General features: G+C 41.7%; 1 protein-coding gene across 1 annotated transcript in view; it reads left to right on the top strand.

Annotated features, from left to right (window-relative positions):
• The window catches only part of SYBU (syntabulin), a 41,665-nt gene that overhangs the window by 13,254 nt on the left and 5,295 nt on the right, over positions 1-23,116 (top strand). The window contains exons 2-3 of the mRNA XM_031064687.1: positions 35-232; positions 21,365-21,467. Of these exons, the coding sequence (XP_030920547.1) occupies positions 166-232; positions 21,365-21,467 (170 nt within the window). The 5' untranslated portion in view covers positions 35-165. The remainder of the gene's footprint in view (positions 1-34; positions 233-21,364; positions 21,468-23,116) is intronic.

The following is a 23,116-nucleotide window of genomic DNA, read 5'->3' on the forward strand; positions in this document are numbered from 1 at the left end:
GTTGGAAATGTTGATGTTTTACTTTTCTCTTCAGATGACACTGGCTGTCCCAGTAGCCAGTCAGTATCTCCAGTTAAGACTCCTTCTGATGCTGGAAACAGTCCAATCAGTTTTTGCACTGGTAGTGATGGAGACTTTTCCAGGAAGAAATTCAGTCCAGGGTCAATGAGTGAAGGAAATACGCAGCTGGGTCGATACAAGAAGGAGACAAAGACAAGCCTTGTAAAGCCCGGTGAGTATAATTCCTTTCATTTCCTTAATTACACTTTCTAATTGACTGGTATATTTACAGGTATCTACATACATAGACACCTGTGTTGTGCCACCTGTCATATCACTAATGCTGATAGTAAATAAAATAGGTGGCTTCTTTCTGTGGAGACACCTGAAAGATATGAAAACACTATTGTTATTGTCCTGTTCATGGAAATATAATCAACTGACATATTCTCTTTTTTTATGAGGCTCGATGGTGATATCAAATAGCTGAAATGGATTTTATTCTGTTTCATAGTAACTGCACACATATTTCAGTGCCCAAAGAGAAATGACTCTTAAAATAAGAAAAAACTCTTGTGATGTCCTTAAATTTATTGTTAGATCCTGCCTAAACATTGTGCTGCCAGGCTCTGACAGCCCTGGGCATGCAAGATGTCTGACAGGCAGCCTTGTGTGGGAGTAGGGCAGATTTGGACCTGTACTGCAGTGGCTGAATCAAGAATGTATCTCCCAGTGCTTTGGGCTAATGGGCCACCTCAGACCCTAAATCACCACCTGCTCGTCACAAAATTCAAGACCAAATACTCAGATGTGCCAATGGTTCCTGTAATTTTAGTGAGTTGATATAAAATATTTTATATCATTTGATTCATGTACAGGCAGCTCTTGATTACAATGGCCAGGATATTTGTGCTGCTGTTTAATTAATCATGGAGACAGAGTTGGCCCTGTACATAGCCAGCTGCAGAACTGACATGGTTTATGAGCTCAGGTACCTCCTGGCTATATTGTTTCCAGAGTCATTTTACCTCTGGAAGCAATTTAGATACTTCCATGAAAAACCAGCTCAGATTTCCCAGCACCATGTTTAATCCAGAAACAGTGGGAAATCTGTTGCAAAATCCAATGGCTTGGTCATTGGAATGGTTGATTAAACCTGTTTTACCACTATCCCTACAAGTTATTTGGCTCATTTCTTAGTACCATGTTACTTGAGTGTTGCCAGTCTCCCACTGCTGTGCATAATGGGTAATAGGTAACATTTTTAGAAGATTTGCAGTGAATGTGGTATATAACAGTCAAATCCACAACTATGGCTACCACAACCATTTTGTTTGTGAATATGTCACTTAGCAAAATGTGAATAATTCATGCAAAAGGTTGTTTTCTAATGAAGAGTCCTATACTCATGGAGAACAGTTACGCACCTTTTTCAATAAATTAATTCACTGTTTTCAGTTTTACACTTTAATTGCCTTATAATATGAAGTTATTAGCCTTTTGCAATATTCAGCAACCAGGTCTGTTTTATAGAGTACTTCTAAGTTCCTCCTGCCAAATATCTCACAATTTTTTTGTGAAAAGCTGTTCAAAATCATGTCATAGTGGGAGAGCTGACACAAGTGGGGCATGTCAGACATAGACACCAAAGGACAGCTGTGGTTAATTTTCCTCAGTATTGGCCACAGGGGTTAATGTGATTTTCTTCCATTGCTATCTCATTCCATAGCTTCAGGTGGACCCAGTCTCTTTCTCATGACCTACTTGCACATGAATTTCTGGTGACTCAGTTAAGACGATGTAGCCATTGTGCAAAGAGGAGGCATCACCATGTAGCAAAACACACAAAGAGTAACCAGAGATCAGTAGAAGGGAAGTGGGATATGGAGGAGAATAACAACAACATGTCCTTGTCATATATTGTCATGGTTTGACACTGGCACAATGCCAGTGCCCCATGAAAATACACCTTCCCTGGTGTCTGCTGTGAGATGTGACCAGGAAATGAGCAAAGCAGCCTACTTAGGAATAGAGGGAAAAAAAGTTTATTAACTAAACTACAAAAAAAGGACACACACACACATATACACATGGAAAATGAAAACTTCACAAAAGCATTTCCTCCTCCCCCTACCAAATTCTACCAATACAATACATCTCCCAAATTTCAACTCTCAGTCCATCATCACTCTGTGAATACTCAATTCTCAGTCTGTCATGAGGAGGAGTCCTTCTTGGGCCACGGTGACCTCTTCCTTTTCATGTCCAGTGCTCTCACCACGGACCAGGGCTGCTTCTAGGGTCGTCCTTTTTAAGGATGCTTTGTCTTCTTCCAAAAAGGGCACAGTCTCACTTTTGGGACATCTGTCCCCCCATATTTCTCTACCCCCTGGGGCCGGGGGGTCTCCAACACTGAACCCTCTTGGTTCCGAGGCATCGTCTCCCCCCTGGATGCAGCCTCTGTTTCACAAGGAAGCATGGTTCTGTCCACGGCTATGCAAGAAAAAGTCCAGCCAAAGGCCACTCCATCATCTCCTGCCATCTTGGGTTCTCTTACAACCTGGCATCACATCACACTTGCCCATTTCCTGCTCCAGAAAAGGTCAATGCTCTGTGAGATTTTCATTGTCCAAACGGGTTAAAAAGCTCTTACAAGCGGCCAGACTTCTCCTCCGTGCTTCCCCCCACCATTCTCCACAAGCCGGGCATGCCACCAACATGATATCAACTTCAAGGCCTTCAAGGCCACAGCCCTGTGCACCGAGCGCCGGCTTCTCTCTCGTCTGCTGGGGAAGGGGGCGGGGGGGCGCTGCCCAAATCCTCTCGGGGCTTCTCTCTCTGTCTCTGTCTCTCCTGGGAGGGCTGCCCCATGCCTCCTGGTGCCCCCCCCCACCCTTCCATCTTGAGGGCCCAGCTTACCCTCTCCCGGGCTGCATGGCTTCCCCTCCCCTGCCAGGGACAGCTCTGCTTTTAACCCCTGTATTCTCAGAGGTGTAGCCAATACCTCAGTGGCCAAAACAGGTGCCAATTTTAGAATCTGAACACCTATTGGCCTCTGGCCTGACCACAGCATATTCCAGAAAACCTACTTCCAGTCAAACCACATCATATATAAAATAAATTCTGTGTAATTTTCTCTTTACCAAAAGCCCTTCTTGATTTATAGAGATTATGTCTACTTCATATTAATCTGAAATGGCTTGTAACAATGACCACATAGCAGGAGTCATATATGAGAGACAAAAATCTAGCCTACCACTGTTTTTTACCACGTCCTGCACTACATTTTTTACACAAGTACATCCATCACTGTGGACCTTCAAAATTCCGGTAATTTTGCTGAAATCTGTCTGCTTCCAGTATTGTTTTCTTGGAACATGCTGGATCTCAGAAGAAACACACAAATATTTAGATAATTCAGGAAATGTCAGAAAGGGATAGCACTGAGAATGAACCATGGGATGTTTTTGTGCTGTTCCCAAGCTCTGATACTTTTCTGCTTCTCTAGTAACATCACTTCATCTTTCTTTTCTGTACTTCAGAATGCAAAATACACATAGCCTTTTCTTCCTCTCAAACAGCCTAAGGCCTTGTTATGTGAGTCTAAGTCATCTTCACCTCTTGAAGTATTAACAAAATAGATTAGGCTATCATTCATATTTTATGTAGTTTGCATAGAGAACCGTATATAATCCTGAAGTGCTCTTGCTAAACCTATAAAATATTTATAATAATGGAGAAATTATTCATTGGAGAGAGATGGAAATGGTTTATATGGTGCATTAAATCTGAATCACAGCAGTGTAGAAGTGAATTTGGCTTAAAACCTGTGCCTGCTTTCCCAGGGAGGGATGGAGAGAACAGGAACATTAAGGAAAATAATAGAACATCCACTCTCAGAGATAGCTACAAGCCTTTTAATTTCTGGATTTTAGAAGTTAGTCCTTCTTTTAGATGTGATTCATTTACATAATATTAAAAGCAATACAAAATGTGTGGCAGAAAATGTCCTCACAAAAAGGCACGAAAAGACTTAATTAACATTGGTCTTAGTTTTCTATCAAGATGCTGTACTGAATCCCACACTTTTTATAATTGAGTAAACAGAACCATAAGCACTTCTACATGCTCACATTCTTGTGTAGTCCTCCTAGAAAGATCCCTCCTGAATTCCTGTAGTTTATGTCCACATCCTGTTGAGAGCTGTGGGAATTGTTTTGCTTCCTTTGAGAGTCTTTCTCATCTGCTTTTTTGACTTCCATTAGAACGCTTAGTGAAAGGATTCACAATCTGCCTCTTTCAAACACATGGATAGTAAAGAATCAAACACATGAAAGTAAAGAACCTTTAGCAGAAGTGTCAATAACTTTTAAAAGTCTTGCATGTTTAAACTAACACAGACATACATTTAAATCTCTGTGAGCATCAGAATTTGAGAAGGGCATCTGTTCAGCTATGTTCAGCATTTCTGTAAAGTTTGGGTCTTCTTCCTTTTGGTGCTACAGGCACACTTGGGACAGTTTATTGAATGAGTGTTTGCTGTTGGAGCTGTTTGCTGTTTCTTAGAACCCATGAAATTGCTGAAGTTTCACATGAAATTATTACAAGCTAAGAAAAAAACATTAAGGCTGTCCCACACCTTTTAGCACCTTCAGAATCCTGCAGAATAGATGTGTAAACACTATGGCACAAAAGGAGCTCTTGTAAGGACTGGCTGTCTGTCATTCACATCTTGGTACAATAATAAATATTCCAGGTAGCAGAGGACTATGCGAAAAGGGTTTGGTTTTTTTCACTGCTAATAAAACACCTGGCCATTTATTACTGAATCTGGCTAAAATAGCAATATTTTGGATTTCAGTGTCATTGAACTGCTACAGATTATATTTCAAGAAGGGTCATCCCTGGGAATTTGTACATTAAAACTTCTTTCTATTCAGATTAATGGGAAAATCTCAGAGGCTTCCACTACACAGAGCACCTACATTTGTTGGACAATAGGCAATGAGCACAAATTGAAAAACATGAAATTCCATCTGGACACAAGAAAACACTTTCTTTGTCTGTGGTCAGACATTGGCATACATTGCCTGGAGAAGCTGTGGAGTCTCCATCCATTGATATTGTCAAAACTCAGCTGGATATGGTGCTGGACAGCCTGTTCCAGCTAGACTTGCTTGAGTGGGGAATTGGGCTGGGTGGTTTCAAAAGGTCCCTTTTATCTCCCAGCGATTTTCTAATCCTGTGTTGCTGGACCTTTTTTTTGTCCTTTATATAGTGCTTCAGCCAGATCTATAGTTAAGTAGTTGCAAGGCACAATTGGTGTTTTTCCTGCCCTTGCTTGGCCACTTTTCATAAAAAAGAAGGTATATTGAAAAGAAATGCCATCTTTTAACAATCACTATTCAGCTAAAAATGTTATTTAACAAATAGTAAGTACAAGGCAAAGTAAGTAAGTATCCAACATGTGTTTCCTGTTTTTTCCCGGTGAATTTATTAAGTCACCATAAATGAGCCTTGGGATAAGGTGTCCCACTCTGAACAGATTAATCTTTGAAGGCTTTAGGACAATTAGGACTTTTAGGAGAGACAGGTGGAGCAGAATGTATTGCCCTTACTTGGTTGTGAGTATTGAATAGGTGCAGGTGCTTTTTCAGTCAGTGCTGGAGCTGACAGTGATCAAAAAGGAGGCAAGGAAAATTACCCTAGACAACTTGAAATACTAAGATTAGCACTTAAATAAGCCAAACAGATCAGAGAAGAAATGCAAATGTTAGCTGCAGAACATGTTTTATGTGTTAACAATGTCTAGGTGTTAAAACATAATGCTCTTCCTGAAGTTTTGGGGTTTTTTATAATTTTTTTAATTGTCTGGTGTGTGAGAATTAGATTCCCAGGATGTTAAATGTCCAAGAACTTATTTCTGGGAGTCCCCTGTGAAAGCAAGGAGTAGTGACTAGTTAATCCATTAGGATATAATTAGCAAATAAATTAATCCACATTGCTACTTTACCTCCTTATCTATCTGTATTCTAAAGGCAGTCACTTTGGTTATTTTAAAAACAAAACATTATTTTGATTTAGGTTGTATTATATTCCTGACATCTGGCTGTATTGTTTTACAGGTCTTTTGTCAACTCATTCCCTCATTTCAGTCTGACAGTGTGGGAAATAGCAATGTCTGACTTTGATGTATGTGTGTGTATGTGCTTCACTTGAAAAACATGAGTTGGTGTGTAAGTTCTGTGAGAGGATTGTCTTACAGGTAATTCTGAAAATTCATTTCACTGACAAGAACTTCCTTGTGAGTGCATCATTTTGCAATGATAGGACTTTGTTTTATCTCGGAAAGTTTGATAAAACATTAGAAAGACATGTTGTACCAGCACATTTATCCAAGAATGTTGTATCTGGTATTTGCATGACTTTTCTTTATTCTCTGTACCAAATCTCTGCAAGCAGTTGGAAAATAATAGATCTGTTGTCCCTGTTATTCAGGAGCAGCAGTACAGAATACAAAATCCAAGTTACAGAATGTGCTAACTTGAACAATTCCTATGGCACACAAAGAAATTCATGAATCTTTTTAACTACTTGCTAGGACATCTACCTATTATGTTGAAACACTTCTTAAAATGCTGATGGTGTACTGTGTATTCTAACACAAAGTCACACTGTTTGATTGTTTGAAAAAAACCCCACACCAAAACCAATGGAAAACCTCTGTTTGGAGATAGAAAAGTGCCTTGACTGATCCTTAAAACAAATGGGCATTCTTAATTCCATCCCACAAAGGTAAGAGCAATAAGAAGACTGGTGTCTGTCTTTTTGCTGTAACTTACTTAACAGCACCTCATAACCCACATTCCAAGACTGCCCCTTTTCTTGCGGGAGGGGTAATTTAGAACAAGGCTATGGCAAAGAACATTTAACCTGGTTACAAATGCAGTATTTAATCAGTGAACACCATGTTCCCATCCTGCAACCAGTGATAACCATACTTGAGTGGTGAAATTGGGAAACTCATGCTTGCATTCCTAGTAATATTCAATTACTTAGATGTGGCTGGTGTCACATGCGTAAGAATGCTGAAATTAGGAAATGGGCTACTCCAGGTTCAGTGTGCTTTAAATAATTGGTCATAGAACAAAAAAAAATTAATTGAGTTGATACCAAATCATGGAACGTCTTGCCTATGACTGACCATTAGTTCTTCTCTTAAAATACCTGAATTAATAACAAGGAATCTCTTGATCTGACAGTGTCTATTGATAAGTGTAGAGCATAGATTCTCTAACAAGTACAGAAGAGGTTGCAAGTGAAAACAGAAAGAGCAAAAGTCCAGGTTCCCCGAGTAACTTAAACCAGATAAGGAGGGCTTTAACTTGAGCATTATATCTTTAAGCCACTTGATATTTGGCAAAGAGCAGATACACAGTGGTCAAGCACTTGTGCTTCTGGAAGGCTTTTGATCTGTTTTTTAAAACATCACTTTGGCAATAAAAAGGGAGGAAGCATCTTTCTCAGATAGAAGTGCATGCTTTGAATGCTTCCCTTCTATCCCACACCTGATAGCAGCCATTATAACCATCCTGACATTCAAATCCAACCATATGCATCATTTGTTTCCTGTATGGTTTCAGTCACAGTCTTCTCCCTTTCTACTATGTGTATTTCATAATTTCATTTGTGACACTGAAATTTCTGAGACCTTTTCTAATACAGCATCTAGCAAATACAGTTGAGGCAGTTTTTGACCCTATTCATTTTCCTAAGTTGCTTTTGCTTTTCTTCTTTCCCTTCACATTTCATTTTGCCACACAAAATAGCTGCAAAATAGCTACTGCTGATTTTCTAAATAAAAAAAAATATTTCTGGATAGTAATTCTGTGTGCTGAGTCCTCCTGCATATTTTACTGCTTTAATTTCATGTCTGTTGCTATGGAGCAGTGCAGATTTGCTTGCCTCACTTGCCAGCACAGGCAGTTATTAAGGCCTCCATTCCATGGGTCCCAGAAGAGCAGGGTGTGCTCTGGGGGGATGCACATGCACATCTCACCCTCCAGGAGTAAGGACACCCTGTCTGGGTTCCAGCCCATGCCTTCCTCAGAGTTTGTGCTGTGGAGTTGGGCCCAGAGGGACATCACCCTGCAGAAGTTTGGTGGTTGTAGCAGTCAGTAAGGGCTGGAAAGTGGCCAGCCTGCAAGGTTTGGGGGATGATGGTGGGGGTGATACTGCTGAGGGTCTGGCATTTGCAAAGCCCAACCTCTCCCACAAATGCCGGTATATCCGCATTCTTATGGCCCCTTTGACTATTTCCTTCTAGTTCTAGACCCAGCACAGCCAGCAGATCCTGTTGGTTGGAGCTCCTCTGTCTGGTATAAATCCTTCACCTTTTGTAATTCAGAGGAAGTGAAGCTGGATTCTAATTTTCTTCTTAGACAACCATCAGTAGCACATGGGGTCTGATGGTCTCTGGTCCTAGTGACTGGTTCCATTGCTCAAGGAACACAAAACAGCTTTAACAGGTGAACCTGCCATTTCCCTTCTAGGGGTTACGGGAGCTGTTTTGGAGGTGAGGGACATGTGAATTCATGGTCTTCATCCAAGATTAGTAGAGCAGAGATTGCCCCTAATTTATCTGACGTCAATTCCCAATCTGTAGTGTAGGGATTAATTATCATTGCCTGCATGAGTGCACTAAGGTCCTATTTCGTTTTAAAGTAGGTAGAACAAATGAATCCACTGTATTTGGTGTGTGATCTTTCTGACCAAATATTAAGGCATTTACTTGAGGATTCACTTGTAATGTTGACTGAGAATGGGACCAAGGTTGGCTCAGACACAGAAGACTTCCACATTTAGTCAGATGAATCCTACCTGCCTCTCTTGTGTCCTCATCAGGCCTCTGACACCTCTGCTGTTGGCTCTTATTGAAGTCAACCAAAGATTCTGTGGCTTTTCTTTCTCTTTTTTGACTTTTTTCTTTTTATAATGGAAAGGGAAGTTCTTAGGCATTTAGTTGTGGAAGAAGGTTTGTGCTTGAAGAAGACACATGAACCTTCAAGTAGCTCTAATGAGATGCTTTTTCCTCTTCTGCAATATTCCATGGGTTCTCTGGGCTTTATATGGGTCCAACCTCGGCCAGCTCGAACCCAAGCCCACCACGGACTTGCAAAGACGTAAGACAAAAGACGAGAAGCGCTCTTTGCCATGTGGGTGCAGGTATCTGTTTATTGGCTTGAGACAGAACTCCTCTGTGATGGAAGACCACCCAGGTAGAAAAGAGGACGAACCTGTGTTTGCAGTGGATTTTATACCCCAGGGAGAGGGGGCGGGGAGAGAAGACCGTGGCCAATGGGATGCCATTGGGGAGGGGCTAGGGGAGGGGCCACCCGTGGGACAGACCACCCTGGAATACAGAAACAGGGGTATGTGAGGGAGGAACCATGCGAAAGGGAAGGGGGAATACACTATCCATGTGACCCAGTAACATTTCTCCCATCACCTAGTGCAAGGACAGCTCAATGCAATACAACACCTCCACCTTTTCTGTTAACTCAAACCAAAAGGAAATGTGTCAGACTATTTCTGCTGCTGATTATGAATTTTTCCACCACTTACGGTTTGCGGGCCTGTCAATTTGCTTTAGTTCCACAAACTCTGAGCGGTTGACTTCTGCGGGGCTGGAGACTAAACCATTGATAGCCTTTAAAAGTATGCGACGTAGAATACCAAATGCTAACATGACTAGGAAAAGAACCACAAAAAACAACAAAATTGTCCTAATTATAGAGCTAAATGCAATACAACACTCTTCCATTCATCCCTGATAAGCTTAGGCACTCTCCATTTGTCCATTTTGTGAAGACTGCTGCCCAAGCTGCCTAGCATTGAAAAGGGAGATTCTGAATCTCATTTTATGCTATGGATTCACAGAAATTAAATATTTTTAGGACTAAACTAAAGTCCTAAAGCTAACTAAATACACTGAAGTGAAATAAGTGCTCTGTAGCTTCTGAAAAATAATACTGGAATATAATCCGAATCTAAATATTTTAAGCAAAGCATGTTTAGAAAGGTAGGTTAAAATTATTATCATAGCAGTTGGGTTTTAGTTTAGATTTATATGTATTTTACATTTAAACTTTTAATTTAAACAAATTTGCTTGAATTGCTGAGGAAGAACATGTTCAAATACCCGAACATTTCTTATAAACACGAATAAGCAAAATAGAAGCTACAAGCAGTGCTTCAGCTTCAAAGTGTTTAATAGTATTTAACACAGATCTACAAATTCCTGTTAAAGTGGCATGAAAAACCATCTTTTAATTCTGTGTCACAAATTTTATAATCTAGCCCTTTCTGAAACATTATTTTAGATGTTGCTTAGTAGAGACATAGGCAATTAGTGGGTAGGGTGACCTGTCAAAATATATTTCTTTGTTCAGAAGACTCTTAGGCTGCAGCAAGTGCTCAGATGTCACAGCAAAAAATGGAGGATCCAAAAAAGAAAGCCAGCAAGTTGTAAAGGAGAAATTGGCAAGTAAAAGCTGAAAGCCTGAGTCCCACCTGTTCTACATAGTGACCTGCCCAGCTCTGAGCTGGTGGCACAGGCCTCCTGCAATTCAGGGCCTTGGGCAAAAATCTACAGTTACATACCTCCTTCCTTACAAAAAAATAAATAAATAAATAAAAGGATGTCCTTGTTGCTTAGTTCAGTAAATGGAAAATAAACTTAGATTTAGCTGTCTTGGTGTGCCTTTTGGGGGATGGACTTTAGCACAAAGCAGAGGAGTCCCCTAATACAGAGCCACTGGGCAGGCTGAGGGCGTGCGGGGTGGCTGCTCCCAGGGAAGCTGCTCCACTTTCATTCAGTTCCTCTTTTCCTGAGGGTTCAGAGCTGAGCTCCCAGCAGGCACACGGTGACTCCTTTGTCTCTCTCTCCCTGGCCCATTAATTGCACTGCTGCTGCTCCAGACACACAGAAAGTGGGACAGCCACTGTCACAGGCAGATCGTGGCCCGAGGATGCCTGCGGCCTCCAGCTTAACCTCGCTCTTGGTCCACGAGAGAGCCACTGCTCTGACTGCAGCGCACAGGGAGGAGGGGACCTGGGTGTGGGGCTTCTGCAGGGGCTGCCTGGGATGCTGCACAGGATGATATCCCTGCCACACAATACATCTTTTAGACCCAAATACCTTTTGCCAGAAATGAAGGTCTCCTGGGGCTTGCAGGGACGTGCTCCTGCATCAGGAAAAGGCAGCTGAGGGCCTGGCATAAGAAAGGCCCTGGAGTTTAGGGGTAGGTATTGAAGATGGCAATAGCTGTGATCTTTAGTAAAAACAATAAAATTCTTTTTGTATATTCAAGCAGGTTTGTTTGGGTTTTTTTCTCCTCTGCTAATCCAGAGCAGAATTTGAGCCACAAAGGAGAAACCGATGCTATACACACTGCACACTCTAAGTACTTGTTTTAAAATGTATGTGAGGTCAACACAGAACATGCCTTGAAATTTGTGTATTTACTTCAGTGAGTTTTCTCTGCCTTGCGTTTGCTTTCTGTGGGTTTCAGCCCACTTCACAGAATGAAATATTGTCCATGAGAGAGAGTCCATTATGAATCTTCCCTTAGGAATTTTTTTTGTCCTCTGCTTTTAAATTACAATCTATGTTATTTATGCCAGTGTTTAAAATAGCTTCCTAACTTTCCCTGGTTAAAGTACTCTGAACCTACTCCAGATACATTTTACTATGCACAGCTCCCACTCACCATGAGTTTTTATTTCAAGTAATTTTTCATTATATAACATGCATCATAGCCAGAACCCTGTGTTGCTGTTACATCGTTTTCTTTACAGTTTTCCAGCTATATTCCCCTTCCCATGATAAACTGTGTTGTCAGTATGCATTTTTATCTTAGAATAAACAAATTGCATTCCCTTAATCTCCCTTCATAAACAGTACCCTGTCATGCTGTTATCATTTTTATTGACCTTTTTTGAAATTTCTCCGTGTTATTAATGCTTTTTTTAATGAGAATCATGGGATTTAAAGTGTTTTCTAAGCAGTGTTTACTCAGGAATTGATAGATTATTTCCTTTTCTGGTTTTTTTTCATACCCTATTGCTTTTTTGTCTGACATCTTACTATGTTCAAAGCAGAACTATGCAAACAATTGATTTGCGGGTTGCTGCTGAATCAAAACATTAAAGAAAATCTTTGTTTCAAACTGAACAAAGGCCTTATTCAGTCTGAAATATTTGAAGTTTTTGGGATTTATTTTTATGTTTTACCCCATTTTTAAAAGAAGAAAGGCGTTTATTAGTTTTCATAATTAAAGCATCATTTCAAACAGAAAGTAGAAAAATCTGATTTTACATTTTTCTGGTCATGTTTGACGTAAATATCAAGACTGAAAAATCAGTTTGACCTAAAGATCAGTGTTCTCTGATCTTCTTTTTTTGGTGACCAAATTACTACCTAAAAGATTTGTTTCCCTCAGAAATATTATTTCAAATACTTTTGAGAAGTATTGAATGGATAAATCAATACATTCCTTGTGTTTATATATCTGTATTTACACATAGGGATGGAAAGCTAAAGGAATGTCTTTATTTTAGTCATGCAAATTTTATTTTAGTCATGCATATCTCACTTACTTGATTTCACTGTCTACAAAGGCATTGGTGAGTGGGTGGTGACTGGGCTCAGAAAAGGAAGGTCAAGCATAAACAAGTTATCAGATCTTTGCAGATAGTGGTGTCATTTTAAACATCTGGTGTATTTAAGCAGTGGTATTTCACTTGCTTTTATGTACATAGATATCTAAATCCCAATGAAGCTGTGCTTTAGATGTCTTCACTCTGTTTTGCTTGTCCCTTGAAGTTAAGAATTCTGAGCTTGGGAAGAGCCTAGGAGAAAGGAAAAATGCATGTCCAGTTCCTGTTCCAGTAAAGAAACCACAATACTCATGAAACAAAACCCATCAACTAGATCAACTAGATAGAAGTTTCCCAACTTTGCTAAAACTCTAGATTGCAGAGAACAGTTTTCTCAGCTGTGTTGTGTGCAGGGTGGAGTCTTCTGATGGAGGTGGGAGCTGTGGGAAATTGCAGCCTGTATGGACTTCACCCATGTAGCAGGAGTTAATGAAGACAATCATTCCAAACTACTAGGTGGTTTTATGGAGGAGCTGCAGAAGGCTGTGATAAGCTGCAAGGATGGGGCCTCATCTCTTTATCAAGTTCTTATTGCTGGATGCTGTGTTCCTGGGGGTGTGACTGGGATATCATGAGCAGCATCCTCCTAGTTCAAAGCTGAGACTAGCCCTAAGAATCCCAGGTGGAGCCTTTCTTTCCCAGGAAAAGCAGACAGCATAAAAGAGCTGTCATTGGGTTTGTTTTGTGTGGATCCTGATTTATGTGGTGCAGTGTCAAACACCTTCCCAGGTCTTTCGAAAGAGGCAGCAAACTGTTCACCACTTTTTAAGCTGACCTGCTTCTAGGCATGCACAGAAATGAGTTTGGCAGAGCTGAGAAGCTTTGCTGAGTGAGACTGGTGGGAGGTGGTACCTGCTGAGATGGCAGTTCAGGAGAGCACCAGTTCCAAAACTGCTGTAACTCCCCCCAGGAGCTGGAGACCCAGTCTTGTTTTGTACATTCAGCCTCCAGCCACTGCAAGGTGGACATGGCTTCTCCAAGGACTCTGAAATGTACTGCCTTTAATGTGGCATAAAAAAATAGCAAACCTGCTTTATAGTACTGCATTTTATATACGCCATTACATAAAATATATTTTAAAGAAATGAAAATTCTGCCAGGTTTGTTTCATATTTTATTAGTGTTACATTGTCTTGCTTCCATGCTGAGGCACTTCATTACAGGTCTGTGTTCCACCCTTCTTAGATTCTGTAAATAATAGGAAACTGTTGGCTTTTGAAATCTGGGCAGGCTGTGTTCTGCTTGCTAGAGCTGGTGGACTACAGCTTGACCACAAACCTGCAAGGATTAATAAGCTGAAAAAGTACAGGCTTCTTGTTTGCCATTTTTGCTTCTTAACAGTAAGAGTGAAAAAAGCAGCAAATGATGGCAGTAATAACTTGAAATGCATTGGCCTCAGACCTACCTTGGATTTGTTACTGTAAAAAATACAGTTTATGCAACCAATTGCGTAAGGTTTTGCTGTTCTTTTCAACAGATGGCACTTGAACTTCATTAGTTTTTTGTAATAATTTCAACATGTGTGTTACAGTAAATATTTTATTAGCTTACAACAAATTTTGCTTTTCATCCTGGAATTGCAGGGTTGTTTCATCCGTTACCCCCCAGATATGTTTCTCCTTCCAGTGTTTTTCCCTTACTTGTTGAAAACGTCAAACTGATTTAAAATGTTTTATGCACATTAAAATGAAAACCATATGTCTTATATTAAGGGTGACTTTGCAGAAGCTTTCACTTGAATCAGGTTTTGCATGCAATTTCATGCACTCGCAGATACACTGTGCCCTCCTTGCACACAGGAAGCAGATTTGGGAGATGTGTTGAAGAGGCCTCTGAAAGCCCTTTGTTAAACTTCTGCCACCCACATGACAGGAGGGCTGGGATCTTTTCCCAGTCTGTGATGAAGTTTGCTGCCTCTCTGTGTACTGCTAGGTTATCCCTGCCAAAGATGACATTTTCCAGTTCCTAAAAATACTTCTGACCAGCCTATCCATTTCCCTTCAAACAGACCAAATAGTACTGCCCGGTACATAAAAAAATCCCCTGAGGCGATATTGCATGGTTGCTTATAAAATATACTTGTCCATAGGTGGATTAAAGATATAATTTATGAAACTGTCAAATGCAAGTTTAGCATGATGTTATAAAACTCCCAGTGTATTTTTTGAACCTCCAGTCTCAATGTTTGTATTGAGGTTGGTGTAGGAAAGTAGCATCCTTCTGTCTCTGATAACAAAGAGCCTTTTTGTTTGAACATGAAGATAAGTTCCCCAGACTGTTCCCTTCTGTTCCATGAGCATATGTTCCCCCTGACAAAGGTCACTTCAGGTTCAGAAGAGTGAAACTGTGGGAGTCATTTTTAAGGTGTTGTTAGAATGGCTCAAGTTCCATACAGAAGCCCAAAAAAAAAAAAAAAATTAGGTCAGGCTGACTTCTGTATGAAAAATAGCCTTAAAAATGCATAAAGCAGCAAAAAACACCCAACTTATTATGCTCTTTGTCTGTTCCAACATCCACTTTTGGCTTCTCTACAAATCAGTGAATTAGAAACAATTAAGAAAAACACAAGCCCAGATCATAGTGATATGCAGAATATGCATGATGGCTCTCAGCCAGCGGCAGTAATTATTTTGTAGTGACTGTGTTTTGAGAGAAGAGCTTGATTGATTATGGTTTTACAGAATACATAAGTCACATTATGTATTCATGTTGAGATCTGCAATGCTTATAATTTGCATTAGTGTGGTTCAGATTTCTATTAAAACTATAGTACTTAGATCAGAAAACTGCTTAATGAGATTAATTATTTGATAACAATCCTTCTTTCAAAGTAAAAAGAATAAGCAATAAAAATGAGCAGAAATCAAGATAAGTAATCATTTGTAAAATTGCGTTTTGATCCAAACACAGGGAAGCAGGATCTGTGTTGCAGTCCTTCCCAAAAGTCTGTCTGGTTTTGAGCTGGAAATCTTCTTGCCCAACATATTTGAACAATTTATGGAGACCCACACCCAAAGTTTTTCTCCACATCCCCTCTAAATGCATCTCTACCAGCTGCCCAAGGTCCCAGCTGTTACTGGGCCAAGTGCTCAGCTGAAATGTGACCACAGACCTGTCTGCTGAGGGAGCACTGTCAAGCAGTTGGGTAGATGTCCACCCAGGAGTGGGAGTGATGGTTTCATTCACTGGCCAGTGCAGTGGCATGGGGAAGGGATGCCTGTTGCCTTAGGACTGAGGATGCCAGACATTGCTGTACCCAGTTTCTTGCCATTATTCGTGGAGCACAACTCACAAATGTGAGTTTGATGAATAAACCTTGTATAAAATCAGAGGGGTGATTAGGTACTAAAATGCAAGATTCACAGCAGAGAGCATGCCAGACATGCCCACAGGAGATGCCAGGGAAAAGTGCCCATGTCCCAGACTTAGTCACCTGCCTGTAGTCCTGGGTGTGCCCACGTGCATGCCTTGGATTCACTGTGAAGCTCCATACCAGAGCCAGACCATCTCTGTCAGTGCAGGCATCCAGCAGGTTTCATTCCTCTGAAATATGGGCAGTGCTAGTGCTGCCAGTCTGTGCTGTGTCACACCTGAGCAGTTAGAGCTTGAGGAAGAGGTCTGAGTCCAGTGCCCTCTTTAGACCAAAGGAGCCCAAATCTACACTAATCCTAAGAGTTCCTGAACCAGTGCAACATACTGGGCATCTTCAGCTTCCTCCCCTCTCATTATAGTGGAGAGAGTGACACCGGCAGAGGCAGAGCGTGTGAGAACATCTTTTGTCACCCAAAGATTACAGCAGTCCACATGGAGGAGAGCTGTGACCTGTTCCATGCTCTCAAGGTTACATCTGCTTTTACCCAGTTACTGTTCAGTGAGAAATGTAATAGTTAAGTCCAAAATAAGAGTCTCCCATACGATAATCCTAAATCAAATAAATAATAAGTCAAAGGCCAGGGACTGGAACCAAAACCCACAGTCATCTAAGGTCTTGACACTTTGAGTTCAGCACATTTCCCACTAGGAGACTTTGCTTCAAAATGGGTCATTTTTAAGGGTGTTATCTGAAGAAAAGCCTGAAATGTTAAAGTAAAATTTCATTGCTTCTTTGCAGCTTATTTTTTTGCATTTGTCAGTGCATGTAAGCAATGTGGTTTTCTTTCCTCAGTCATTTGTGGTGTACAAAATTTTGCAGGAATAACTCCATATTAAATAGAAAAATAAAAGCAGCATTAGTGCTTCCTAGAAATAGACTGCTTATGCTGTTAAATATTGGAGCTAGAGATGTAGCTGGGAGTTAAAGCTCTCAAGATAAATTGAACCAAATCTCTTAAAAATACCGGTCCTTCATTAGTGGGCATAACAACTGAATTCTTTCTACTTTTCCAGCTGCTTCTAATGACCTTGCTGGGTATTTGTTCACATAGTCAGGCCCAGGCTCTGGGGGTCTCAAAATCAAGCTATCTAGAGAGACAGCATGCTGCTTATTCCTCAAGTAACTGTGCCAGAGTGGTTAATATGTATGCATATTTTGGTCACTTGGCTGTATCACAAAGTGCTTTTGAAGGCAAGAAAGGTCAGCAAATTTAAATGCTTTACAATTTGAGGACAAGCTCTTTCTGTCAGCACTGTTTTTCTTACAGCTCTGTTTCACTGGCTATATGCAAAACCTACTTCAAGACTGATATACATATAAAGATATGTAATTTTTAAGGGTGTTATTTGAAGAAAAGGCAGAAATGTTAAAGAAAGATTTCATTGCTTCTCTGCAGATTTTTTTTTTTTTACATTTTTCAGTGCATGTGAACGGTGTAGTTTTCTTTCCTAGGTCGTTTCTGGTGTACAAGATGTATCTTTTAACTCCATAAACATAACCGTATGTATATGTATATGTATATGTATATGTATATGTATATGTATATGTATATGTATATGTATATGTATGAACTCCAAATGACGTACTGCTGAAGCTGGTGACTCAACTTGTAGCGTCTTTTGCAGGAAGGGGTAAGACACCCCTTTTAAGAGGCAACTGTACCGCTGTTGTCCTTGCGCTGGGGCTGAGGCAGGGCAGAGGATACAGTTAAAGGTGAGGCTTTTCCACGCCCAGAGCGCGGCGTGGTGGCCGCCCTGCGCCGCTGCGGTAAACACGCAGCCGTGCCAGCCGGAGGCGGAGCGGCCCCGGGACAGGCAGCAACTTCTCCCGCTCCTCAATCCCGCCCCCAGATCTCTTACTGCATCAGATCCAGGATGGGAAGCTTGCCCTTGAGACATTCGTAAGAGTCTCCCAGCTGATTCCCGTGCTGCGACAGGAGAGCGTGAGCTCCCCGAGCAGTGGTGGCAGATGCCACACGCTGCCGGACCGTGGCCACTGTGCGCCTCTGCCCGGGTGGCGCTGCCCGCACGGCTCGTCGGAGGCAGCACCGCAGCTGGCACGGGCTCCCTTCTCCCCCCTCGGTGTCAGCCGAGCCCAGTGGCTGTCGCGATGCTGTCAGGGCAGCAAGGAAGCGAAAAGGCAGCACAGAGCGTGATGCTGCCTGCAGAGCGCTCTCAGGTCGGTGCCGCAGCCCACCGAGCGGTAAAGAACTCTGGGCTCTGCAGGATTGCTCTCTTGTTTCTCAGATACCCATTCCCGGCAAAGAGCAACCCTGGAAAATGTGACGGTACTTGGTTGGCCATCTCTGTGCTGTTCCTCCCATTGCACAGAGCAGTGCAGAGCTCTGCTCCCATAGCGTGGGCGTGCTGCTCGGAGCCCGCTGCCGGGCGGGGGGAGGCCGGAGGACGGGCTGCGCAGCATGGACACCGGGCTGGCTCCATGGGCTGGGACACTGATGGCTGCAGCCTGGAAGAATAGGAATGCGTGAACTCCAAATGACATACTGCTGAAGCTGGTGACTCAACGTGTAGCATCTTTTGTAGGAAGGGGTAAGAGTCCTTTTAAGAGAAAAGTGTCTTATTGGAGCTAAACAAGTTATGGCCAGTTAGGACAAAGGAATGCGGGGTTGAGAAATGCCAGTCTCTTTCATTGTTAGCACTAAATTAATGGGCTGTTCTGGAACTTACATGTGTGAGTTTTTGCCATTGCATAGTCACAGTGACAAAAAATAATCAAGAGTCATCCTTAGGAAGCTGTCAGCCTGGAGAATGGCATTAAGAAGAACGAGAAGCTGTGTTCAGCTCTTGCATGCACTGCTGCTAGACAGTGTTTCCTGTTTTGTTATTAGCTATTTGTATGACAGAAGTCACACCTACCCAGGACAATATTGCAATGGATATTTTATGGATAGATGCCATGTTATTTTGCTCAGAGATGTCTACCACATGGGAAAAGATGTTTTTTAAATTCTCCTAATAACATTGCTATCAAGCTCTGCTACACACAAAACTGGCTTGAACATCGTTGTACACTTGGAACCATTGCTAGCAGTGACCCCTTTAACTTATAAAATGTTCTCAAAGATCCTATAAATAGCCACATGCCTAATTTTAAACATAAGTAGTCTCCCGTGTGAAGTGTTAAGCTTGTGTGTAGCTGTTATTAGAACTGGGGCCAGAAAGGTTAGTTCATGCTTTGCAGACACAGTTCCTGGTCTCAGATGCAGTTCAGTCTTTCAGAAGGCTCTGCTGATGGTGTGGTTGTGTTTTCAGGCACCGCTGGCTCTTACCAGCAGTGCCCAGCCTTGCAGCTCTTGGTGCTCCAAGCCAGGCAGGTCAGGGAGAGGCGATTGTAAAGCCTTGCTACTTGGCAATGCTTTCAATAGCAAGATCTGCTTATGATGTGATCTGCTTACCCAGAGATGAACCTTGGCTAGGGCTCCTGCTCTCTGTGCCACAGCCAGGACTTGCCTTGGGAAAGCTACTGGTGTCCTGCAAGCACAGAAATGTTTTGGGGATCGCAACACCAGAGGTATGACATCTGTGTGATGTGTTTACCTGTTTGGGTCTTCTTTAGAAAAGTAGTTTTGGGTGTAGTGTGTTACCAAGAGGTTATTTGGAGTGCACATTAGTCTTGTAGATGGGGATATTTTGTTCATCAGGAAAACTGTTGCATCTTGGAACATCATGTCCCAGGATCATTTTGCTTCCCAAGGAGAAGGTCACTCACATTTACATCTGTAAACATGATATAAATACTCTGTGAAACCAAGTGGCTTTGCTGCTTTCCTTCCTCCCCTTGCAAATTTGCACACAGCTCTGATCTGGTTATGGGTGTGGTGGCTTGGATCTGATTATCAGGGGCGTTGTACTGGATATGGAGCTGGTTAGAGGTGCTAGAGCTGGGTCCCTGGGATCCTGTTTTGAGAGCTAAACTTTGTATCTGAGCACTTTGAAATTGGGCTGAGGAATATCCTGGGATGGGCCGATGTAGAGGCACAGAGAAATAGAGGCTGGTCTCAGATGTCATGAGGTAGGGAAAATACCTTATCCTAAGGCCAGTTGCTAAGCGTTGCCCTATGGTGAGAATGGTTGCTGGCTGTCTCAGCCTCTTTAAGGCTGGGAAGCCAGGCTCTGACAAAGCCTTTTCCCAGTCACAGGTGTTCAGGGTGAAAGATGCACCTTTCACCCTGAGCTCTGTGTAGAATTTAAGAGAGATTGAGGACTAGAAGGTCTAGCTGCAGTGGATGATGGTGGCTCCAGCTGCATCTCTGTTGTGTGGAAAAAATAACAAAAATGGCAAGTTTGAAGCTTCCAGCTTGGGGATGTCTATCCATGGGATGACATCCAGAAATTCCCAGATGAGAAATGCTGTGCTTGCTCAGCTGCTTAAAAAATGTTGGAGAGTTGTTTCCATCCCCTCAGCTAAAGTCACCATTCATTACTGTGGCTCAACAGCATGAGACTTGGGTATGGCATAGGATGTTTGCCATTAGACTGACAGATTGGAGAAAAAATTAAAGCTTTGGTGTGTTTTTCTTCCAGAGGATAAGACTTTCTTAGTATATCTACCTGCCTTAGCAAAATGAGAGCAGTTTTCCTTGTATATGCCAGAGCTTGTCAAATAAAAGGTGTGATCCATAGAAAATCAGTAATCAGACTTGGTACCTGAGAAGCACTTGAGACCTACATGTGATTACTGGATTATTTTAAGGTTATTACAACTGCCTCATTATGCTTCTGTACCACATGAAAATCTCCATACACGTGTAGATAAATATATAGATTTACCATTAGCCTGTACCTATATATATATGTACATTTATGTTATCTGAGAAAACAAAACAGAAGCAGCAAGCAGTGTTTCTGCATGGTTTAAAGCACGAGAAATACCCACTTACAGTGGTGTGTTCCTAATCACTGTGCTCCTGAAGGAGCCATGTGAGCAGCCTCATTTGTCTGTCGATGTCTGTGAGGAGCAAACAGGTTGTTACAACAAGTGTTCCTGTCTGAGACCTAAAATGGCTTCTGTAGTGTGAGGGTTTTGTGTCCAAATGTTTTTTTTCTGCTCTTGTTGAAGTGCCAGTTCTGAAGGAATGGGGAAAATCTGGAGCAAATCCAGCTCTTGTCCCCAGGGATGTTTGAAAATCCATGCAACTTCTGAAATTCACCCAGAACAGACAAAGGAAGGATGCTTGTGATTCACTGTTATTTTGAAAACAATCTTTGAGTTGTAATTTCCATGTTTTCACTCTTTCGTTTTCCTTTCCATGCAGTGAAGCCGATTTTAGCTCTTCAAGCAGCACAGGCAGTATTTCAGCACCTGAAGTCCATATGTCAGCTGCTGGAAGCAAGAGATCTTCTTTTTCTCGCAAGTAAGCAAAGCAATTTTTCCTGAATATTGCTAGTGCAAAGATAGGCTACTGTGTAAGGTCTTGAATTTTAAAACAGTTGGGTTAACACAGGGCTCTTGGGTAGCACAGTGGTGAGAACTGCAATATAAGAAAGAAAAAAATCCTGTATTCGGTACACAGAAGTTGTCAGTGTGCCAGATCAGCCAGCCGTTGGGTTGTTTTTTTTTTATTCATGGCAAGTACAGGAAAGTGAATCAGGTAAGGCAGAAAAGGCATTGGCTGGAGTGGAGAGAGAGCTGGGTGTGTTAGTTAACAGCAGTACTTCTAACCAGTTAACCTAAACCTTTTGGTCTTAACAATTTGTTTTATCTCTGTCATAAATTGCCAGCTAAGCTTACACCCTTCCAGATCATTATCTTATTTTTTGTTGTAAGAAGTAGACAGTATTGCCTTTGATGTTGGGGTTTTTTTTCTGAAGTGCCCTTGCCTAGCCTATAGGCAGTTTTTTAAAAAAAATTATAGTCATCTAAGTGAACCTTTCATGAAAGATTTTTGTAAGATTTCTCCCTGTCATCTGTGAATTGCAAATTCAGGCAGCTTGAGAACACAGGGGCATCGGGATGGAGCAGCGCACGTTGTGTTTTGCCCACGCAATCCCTGCTGGTTACATTTTGTGGAACAGGAGGAAGGAGTTCACAGGGACAGGAGTGGTTTCCTGCCCATGGTGGAAGAGCTGGCAGGCAGACTGGGATGGCAGCAGGGTACCCATGTGCCTGAGTCACACCGGTGTCCTGAAGGTCGCGGTGTGCCCTGGCACACAGAGGCTATGTGAATGAGGCTTTGAGAGCGCTTTCCTGTCTGTATCGTGAAACTCTGGGAAAATAAACACTACTTGAGTTCCCTCTAGATTACATTCAACAAGTAAAGTTACTGGCTGTGGGAAAAAATGGTACTAAGTATAATACGAAGCCCTAAAATCACCTTAATTTCAGTAAGATTCTGTGTCATTTCATATTCTACTGGGCATTTTTATATAACTTTAAACTAGAGCATACTGACATCCTGTATTGGACAGAAGTCCTCTGTAATAAGGCTCCTTCAGATGCCCGGCTATGTTAAGCAGTCTCTGCAAGTTCTGCCACACACCAGAGTTGATGATACACTGTATGAAGTGGAAAGAGATATCTCCTTTGCAATATGTTCTTTTTTAACTGTTCTTGCTATGAAACACTTCAATGTTGTCACAAACCACAGTCCTGTACTTCATTGTAAAATAATTACAAAATCACCCAAACCACAGCAGTGTGATGAAGGTTCGCAGCAGCCACTCAACCATCTGTTCCTTATAAACTGTTCCATTTGCTGAGAAGGGAAAAAACTAAGTGAAACAATTTAAAGAAAAGATGTTGCTTCATAATTCTGTGGTATTTGGTTTTTTTATATTCATGCCTTCTCTTTTGCTGGCTGGGCTTGCCTTTTTCTGGTGGTTTTTTTTTTTTGGACTTTTTTTTATTTTATTTTTTTTAAACCTGCCCTTTCATTACCATTTAGAAGAACAACTTCAATGGGAGAGTGAAGGTGGCAATGTAGTAGTGTAGGATGACAAACCAAGTGAGCAGGAAAGGGACACATCCCGGGAAGCTGGCCTCAGAGCACTCCAGCCCCTGGGC

The sequence above is a fragment of the Geospiza fortis genome, unplaced genomic scaffold (assembly GCF_000277835.1).
Source record: "Geospiza fortis unplaced genomic scaffold, GeoFor_1.0 scaffold252, whole genome shotgun sequence".
Lineage (NCBI taxonomy): Eukaryota > Metazoa > Chordata > Aves > Passeriformes > Thraupidae > Geospiza > Geospiza fortis.